Consider the following 7,500-nt stretch of genomic DNA (forward strand, 5'->3'; position numbering starts at 1 on the left):
TCAAGTTATAGTTATTATCATCAGGTGACGGTTGTTGTCATCAGGTTATAGTTATAGTTATTATCATCAGGTGACGGTTGTTGTCATCAGGTTATAGTTATAGTTATTATCATCAGGTGACGTTGTCATCAAGTTATAGTTATATATATTATCATCAGGTGACGGTTGTTGTCATCAGGTTATAGTTATAGTTATTATCATCAGGTGACGTTGTCATCAGGTTATAGTTATAGTTATTATCAGCAGGTTATAATTATAGTTTTTATCATCAGGTGACGTTGTCATCAGGTTATAGTTATAGTTATTATCATCAGGTGACGTTGTTGTCATCAAGTTATAGTTATAGTTATTATCATCAGTTTATAGTTATAGTTATTATCATCAGGTGACGTTGTCATCAGGTTATAGTTATAGTTATTATCATCAGGTGACGTTGTTATCATCAGGTTATAGTTATAGTTATTATCATCAGGTGACGGTTGTTGTCATCAGGTTATAGTTATAGTTATTATCATCAGGTGACGTTGTCATCAGGTTATAGTTATAGTTATTATCATCAGGTGACGGTTGTCATCAGGTTATAGTTATAGTTATTATCATCAGGTGACGTTGTCATCAAGTTATAGTTATAGTTACAGTTATTATCATCAGGTGACGTTGTTGTCATCAGGTTATAGTTATAGTTATTATCATCAGGTGACGTTGTTGTCATCAGGTTATAGTTATAGTTATTATCATCAGGTGACGTTGTTGTCATCAAGTTATAGTTATAGTTATTATCATCAGGTGACGTTGTTGTCATCAAGTTATAGTTATAGTTATTATCATCAGGTGACGTTGTCATCAAGTTATAGTTATAGTTATTATCATCAGGTGACGTTGTCATCAAGTTATAGTTATAGTTATTATCATCAGGTGACGGTTCCCAGCTGCAGGTGATGATGTAACGTCCTCAGAGATCTGCAGGTCAACATCTGAGAACAAAACAGCCTGAAGGTAAATCTGCACAACAACAGAGTCTCAGGAGAGAAACAAGACAAACACTGATCCGCTGCTTCAGATTCAAACTCGTCTCCTGTTAGTTTCTACACTTTGTGTGAAAGTCAATAATCAGTGAGTCGTCAGAACGTCCCGATCCTCGATCATCAGATGATCTACTGCTCAGTTGTAACTTGTGTTCACGTGATGTCATGTGACGTCCAGCTGAGGTCTGACACTGTTTGAACCTGTGTGAGCAGCAGGTGTGGAGACCCCCCCCCCCCCCCCCCAGGTGAGTTCACCTGAGCCAATGAGCAGTCGTCTGGCTCATCAGTGTCAACACGTTTAGCCTAGCTTAGCACAACGAGTGAAAGAGGAGGGAAACTGCAACTGGGACTGACTCTCTCTTTCTCGTGGTTTGATGTGGACACATGGTCGCGACCGAACACAGATTCACCACATAATAACACATTCATTGTTTGTTTATATCTAAACAACAACAATATGAAACAATAAGAAGAACTTATGAAGTTGAATGGGTCAGTTCAGCTGTTTAACTGTATTTCAGTCTTTATTTGAATCATTACATATATCGCATATGTATATATAAATAGAATATACCCATATATCAATACAGTTACATCTCCTCCAATGACTCTAATGAGATGAAGGGAGCGTGAAATCAAACATTAAAAATCATCTTTAAATGCGATCAGATGTGATGAGAAACACAAGAAGCTGATCCAGTGTTTCAGGCTCCGCAGCAGCTCCGGAGGGAAACTGGTCGTCGTGGAGGAAAGTCTCAGAGGAGACGACTGAGGAGCAGCTGAGGGAACCAACATCTCACAGAAGAGGAGGAAGACCAGACGATGGAGGATCGTCCCCACGTCGTCCTGAGAGGACGGACGAAGAGCAACATGATCCGAGTCTTCATCAGCTCCACGTTCACAGGTCAGATCACAGGAAACCGTGTTGTCATGTTGGACAAACTCTTTGACTCTGCAGCTGTAAATGTGAATAATCGGTTGATAAAGAGTTTAAAGACATTATTCATTTATTTAACTATTATTAATGTAACTTCATGTCAAACTGTGGACACTCAGATTTTATGGTCACTTTTTATTTTGCATTTGGAAAAAAATAAGTTTCTGTGACGACAGCATGAGACAGTGAAACTATGACAGCTGGTTCATTTCCTCTGATCCATGTTCCTGTTGTATTATTATGATTATGATTATGATTTTTATGATTATTGTTGTTGTCTGTGTTCTGTGGTCAGACATGAGCAGTGAGAGAAAGGCTCTGCTGGACAAAGCGTATCCGGAGGTCGTGACCTTCTGTCGCAGTCTGGGGCTGATGTTCGAGGTCGACGTCTTCAACTTTAACTTTGGAACAAAATAAACCAGTGACTGATAAAATGATCCGTAGTATCTGACTATGAGCAGCTGGTTGATCCGGGTGTTTTCTTCTTCTTCGTCGTCAGGTGGTGGATCTGCGCTGGGGGATCAGAAACGTCCCGTCTGGAGACCACGAGTCCGCGGAGATCTTCCTGCAGGAGATCCAGAGCTGCGAGAGGATTTCAGCCGGTCCGTCTTTCGTCGTGAGTGTCTCAACGTCTTTAGATTATGATTCAGACTTTTTCACACTCACACTTTCAAAGCTGAAATGCCCCACAAAAGGATTTAATCTGTAATTATCTATGTTTTGTGTCTGGGCTCCAAAGGCCCTGCTGGGGAACCGGTACGGCCACCGATCTCTTCCTCGCCTCATCCCGGAGAAACTCTTTGAAGTTCTTTTGTCCAAACTCTCCAAGAGCCCTGAAGGCGTCGAACAGCTGAGTCAGTGGTTCTTAAAGGACAGCAATGCGGTCCCGCCCACCTACGTCCTTCAGCCAGTCACGGCTCACTTCCCCCACTACAGCGACCTCCGACCTGAGCGTAGGCCTCAGCGGGACAACGAGGTCCTGTCCTGGCGTTTCACAGAGAATCAACTGTTGCAGCTCCTACGATCGGCCGCCGCCGCCGCCGAGGCCGCCGGTGACATCACCAGCGAGCAGAAACAGAAGTTCTACACATCAGGTCAGAGACGAGTCGCTCAGCGTGTCGGTGTTGTCTCGAGGGATTGGTGAGATCTGAGTGTCTTCTCCTTCTGGTCCACAGTCACACAGCGGGAGTTGGAGCAGGGTTTGTGGAGAGACGACAGCGAACCGTCGGCTCTGCTCTTCGTCAGAGAGATTCCCCGGCAGAGGGGGAGGGACGGCCCCAAGCGTCTCGCCAAGTACATGGACGTGACCGCCGACGGGCTGCTGGACGCAGAAGCTGGGGAACTCCTGAGCGGCCTCAAGTCTCGGCTCTACGCCTCGTCGAGGGAGGTCCTCAACCTGCACTGTGTGGAGCTGAGCAAGGGGAGCGTGGACCCCAAACGCAAGGAGCACGCTCAGTACCTGGACGCCGTCTGTGAGCAGTTTGTGACGCAGATGATGGCCCGGGTCACGGCGGCGGTCGACTCCCCCACCGACGGGAGGCGGAGGAAGATCTGGGGAAGCACCGGGGAGGAGAAGGAGCAAACGTCCGACTGGGTTGTCGAAGAGGCCGAGCAACACGCCGCCATGAGCGCAGAGCTGAGCAGGGGTCTCATTGGTCGAGAGGAACTCCTGGGTAAGATCTGTCTCGCCATGTGGGAGTCCACCAACGCCCGTCACGGCCCTCTGGTGGTCCACGGCGCCGCTGGGATGGGGAAGACGGCTCTGCTGTGCAAACTGGCGCAGGAGATGCAGCGAGTCATGGAGGCGGGGTCAGTGGTGGTGATCCGGCTGCTGTCGGCTCGCCATCCTCACAGACCGGACGTCGACCACGTCTTGCGCAGCGTCTGCCTCCAGGTGTGTCTGGCGTGTGATCTGTCACCGCCCTCGCCGCTGACGGCCGGCTCTCCACCGGAGCTGCTCGGCTTCTTCAGGAGCGTCCTGGCCCAGGTGTCCGGGCGGGGGAACACTCTGCTCCTCGTGCTGGACGCCCTGGATCATCTGTCAGAGCAGCATCACGCTCACAGACTCGGCTGGCTCCCCGCCGACCTTCCGCCCAACATCCACCTGGTGGTTTCCATGGCCACCAGCAGCGAGGCATTTGCTTCCATGCGTCTGAAGGCGGAGACTTCGGCGAGCTTCTTTGAGGTGGAGCGTTTGTCTCGTGACGAAGGGAAACAGATGATGGAGTCGAACCTGCGAACGCGGCGGCGGACATTGACCCCGGAGCAGAGCGACGCCGTGCTGCGGAGCTTCGAGTCGACCGGCTGCCCGCTGCACCTCCGACTCATTCTGTCCGCCGCCAAACGCTGGAGCTCCTTCACCCGGCGCACTGAGCTACACCTGGGCGCCAGCACACAGGAAATGATGTCACAGCTCTTCCTGATGCTGGAGGAGAAACATGGGAAGGAGCTGGTGGGCGGGGCCTTAGGATACCTCGCTCTGGCCAGGTGAGGCGACGGCGACACGAGTGTCACGACATGTGACCTTGATTAGTCACGTGATCATCAGCTGACGGTGTCTCCACAGGGAGGGGCTGCTGGAGGCCGAGCTGCGTGACGTCATGTCCCTGGACGATGACGTCATCAGCGAGGTGTACAGGCACTCGCCGCCTCCGACGCCCTCGCTCATCCGGCTGCCCCCCCTCCTGTGGGCCCGGCTCAGACGGGACCTCGAGGACCAGCTGGAGGAGCGGTGGACGGGCGGAGTCGCCGTCGTCGCCCTCAACAACTGGTACAGTGAGAAAAACCTGACGAATGATCACGACAGTTCAGATCTGAGACGTGACCTCTGTGTCCTTCAGGCATCTGTCGGAGGCGGTGTCCGCTCGCTATCTGACGTCAGAGCGACGGGGGCGGAGCCACAGGATCCTGGCGGAGTACTTTCAGGGTCGTTGGTCCGGGAAACTGAAGCCGACGGCTCTGCCGGGTCTGACGCTGTTCCTGTCAGACAGAAAGGTACTGACGTCGGGACGATCACGTGACCACGACTCACGTCTCACACATTCTGATCCTGTGTCGATGAAATATGTCTGACATGGATCAGTTAATTAAGAAAGTAAATCATAAACAGTGCGGGGGTTTTGAACTCACGACCCTGTGACAGGAAGTGATGTCACAACTCTGACACATGCACAGAGGAGACGTGACGCCACCGACAGGCGAGCTAATGAAATGCATCTTAAATATACACATTTCTCACAGACAGAAAAGTTACAGACTGAACCTTTAAAGGGATCAGTGATGCTAAACGGCGACAGACAGAAATATGTTCCATCTCTGCTGGTTGTTGTTGTTGTTGTTGTTGTTGTTGAGGACACTTCCTGTGATGTCACAGGTCCCGCCCCAGCCGCTGTGGTTCGCTCCAGGATTGGCTAACGTCAGGAAGCTCCAGGAGCTGCCCTATCACCTGCTGCACGCTGGGATGTGGGAGGAGCTACGAAAGGAAGTCATCGGTGAGAGACTCAGAGTAACGTTAAAGCTCCGCCCACAGGTCCTACTGTGTGTGTGTGTCTGTGTGTGTGTGTGTGTGTTGTATGTAGCAGTATTTTTGTAATATTTTGGAGATAATCAATTTACCAAAAATAATAAACATAAAACACACAATCAACAATGTTGAAGATGAAATTGACTGATAGAATCATAATTGATATTTTTCAGACTTTCTATAGATATTGTGATAATATTGTTATTATGAGTTATTTGTCCAGGATAATTGTTTAGTGAAAATTTGATATAATTACAGTTCTACTCCACAAATCACTTCACTGACCCAAACCTTTTACTGACGTCACAGTGACGTCACAGACGTGTAGGAAACCAACAGAAAGATCAGTCTTCCCATTGGTCAGTTCAGACGGATCAGGTTTAAAACTAAAGGAACATGGACATAAACTCAGAGAAGTTCGTACGATTGATCCTGAGATGTTTCACTTCCTGGTTTCTCTCTGTGATGTCTTGTTTCACTTCCTGGTTTTTCACTTCCTGGTTTCTCTCTCTGACATCGCGTTTCACTTCCTGGTTTCTCTCTCTGACGTCGCGTTTCACTTCCTGGTTTCTCTCTCTGACGTCGCGCTTCACTTCCTGGTTTTTCACTTCCTGGTTTCTATGACGTAGCGTTTCACTTCCTGGTTTCTCTCTCTGACGTTGTGTTTCCAGGCAGCGCTGAGTGGTTGTTCTGTCAGAGTCGGATCTGTGGCGTGTCCAGTGTGATCCAGGACCTGGACCACAGCTCCCGGTACATGGACTGTACCGAGACCGGACTGATCCGGGACACGCTGGTCCTCATCAAGCCCAGCCTTGACTTCCTGGACAGTCACATGGGTCAGTGACATCACTGAAGGAATGACACACACAGGAAATGATTCTGAGCAGTGAAAAATAAAATGTGACTGAAACTTGCAGACGTGACTCTGTTCTACACCGAGCTGCTGGCCAGACTCTGCTCCCTGGCCACGCCCTTCCCCTCTGTGATTGGCCGGCTGTGCAGCCAGTGCGAGGAGTGGTTACTGACGACGCCCGAGCCCGTCCTCGTCCCACAGTGCAGCTTCCTGCAGCAGCCAGGGGGGGCGCTGCAGCACACGCTGCCCGGGCTGCACGGAGGTCAGGAGTGTTCACAACCAAATCCCAAAAAATCCAAAAATGAATAATGCGAAGGGAGCGTCCAGAAACTGGTCCTCGTGACCTTGTGTCCTCACCTCCTCGTGTCCTCAGGTGTTCTCTGTGTGGATGTCAGTGAGGAGGCGGAGCTTGTGGTGGCGGGTGCAGATGACGGGGCGGTGGCGGTCTGGAGTCTCAGTGACCAGCAGCTGGTTCACACTCTGCTGGGACACACAGGTCCGTCTGATCAGATCAGAGATCAATAATGATTATGAATCATGATGATGACGATGATGATGATGATCTGTGTGCAGGCGCGGTTCTGTCCGTCAAGGTGATTGACAGCTCGTCTTGCTGCCTCTCATTGGCTGCTGACGGCTCTCTGAGGAGGTGGAGTCTGGTGAACGGCCTCCAGCTGCTCTGCATCCAGGAGGCGGTGCCTGTTGACTCCTCCCCCTCATCAGTTCACCTCCACCTGTCAGATCAGAGTCAGCTGCTCTGTGTTTACACCAGGACGCAGGTAAGACTGATGTCATAGTGCTACAGCTAACAGCCAACTGCTAACTGCTAAATGCTACATGCTAACAGCTAACAGTTTCTGTTTGTCCTGTGGTCGTTGGTCCAGGTGAAGCTGTGGCGTCTGGACGGAGCCGAGCTCTTCAGCAGCCGCGCTGACGAAGGCTCGGTGGTTCTGGGAGTTCTGGAGGAATCTGTGGTTTCTCTGTCCGACTCGGGTCGGGTCAGAATATCTGGTCCAGTCGACGCCACTCGTCCCGTTGAGGCTCCGCTGGAGAACTCACAGAAGTTCACTCTGGTCAACTCCGTCATTTCACCAGAACGTGGGAAAGTGTTCGTGGTCACCAGAGAAGGGTTCCTCCACCAGGTACGTCAGTCAAACACGTC

General features: G+C 50.2%; 1 protein-coding gene across 1 annotated transcript in view; it reads left to right on the forward strand.

Moving 5' to 3' along the window:
* Positions 1-1,966: 1,966 nt before the first annotated feature.
* nwd1 (NACHT and WD repeat domain containing 1) overlaps positions 1,967-7,500 on the forward strand; it is a 10,502-nt gene continuing 4,968 nt past the window's right edge. Inside the window, exons 1-12 of the mRNA XM_035648509.2 lie at positions 1,967-2,343; positions 2,462-2,578; positions 2,702-3,056; positions 3,138-4,449; positions 4,529-4,732; positions 4,803-4,956; positions 5,336-5,453; positions 6,157-6,321; positions 6,403-6,600; positions 6,712-6,834; positions 6,912-7,117; positions 7,223-7,480. Coding sequence (XP_035504402.2) covers positions 2,203-2,343; positions 2,462-2,578; positions 2,702-3,056; positions 3,138-4,449; positions 4,529-4,732; positions 4,803-4,956; positions 5,336-5,453; positions 6,157-6,321; positions 6,403-6,600; positions 6,712-6,834; positions 6,912-7,117; positions 7,223-7,480 — 3,351 coding nt within the window. The 5' untranslated portion in view covers positions 1,967-2,202. The remainder of the gene's footprint in view (positions 2,344-2,461; positions 2,579-2,701; positions 3,057-3,137; positions 4,450-4,528; positions 4,733-4,802; positions 4,957-5,335; positions 5,454-6,156; positions 6,322-6,402; positions 6,601-6,711; positions 6,835-6,911; positions 7,118-7,222; positions 7,481-7,500) is intronic.

Source organism: Scophthalmus maximus, chromosome 13 (assembly GCF_022379125.1).
Source record: "Scophthalmus maximus strain ysfricsl-2021 chromosome 13, ASM2237912v1, whole genome shotgun sequence".
In the NCBI taxonomy this organism is placed as follows: Eukaryota; Metazoa; Chordata; class Actinopteri; order Pleuronectiformes; family Scophthalmidae; genus Scophthalmus; species Scophthalmus maximus.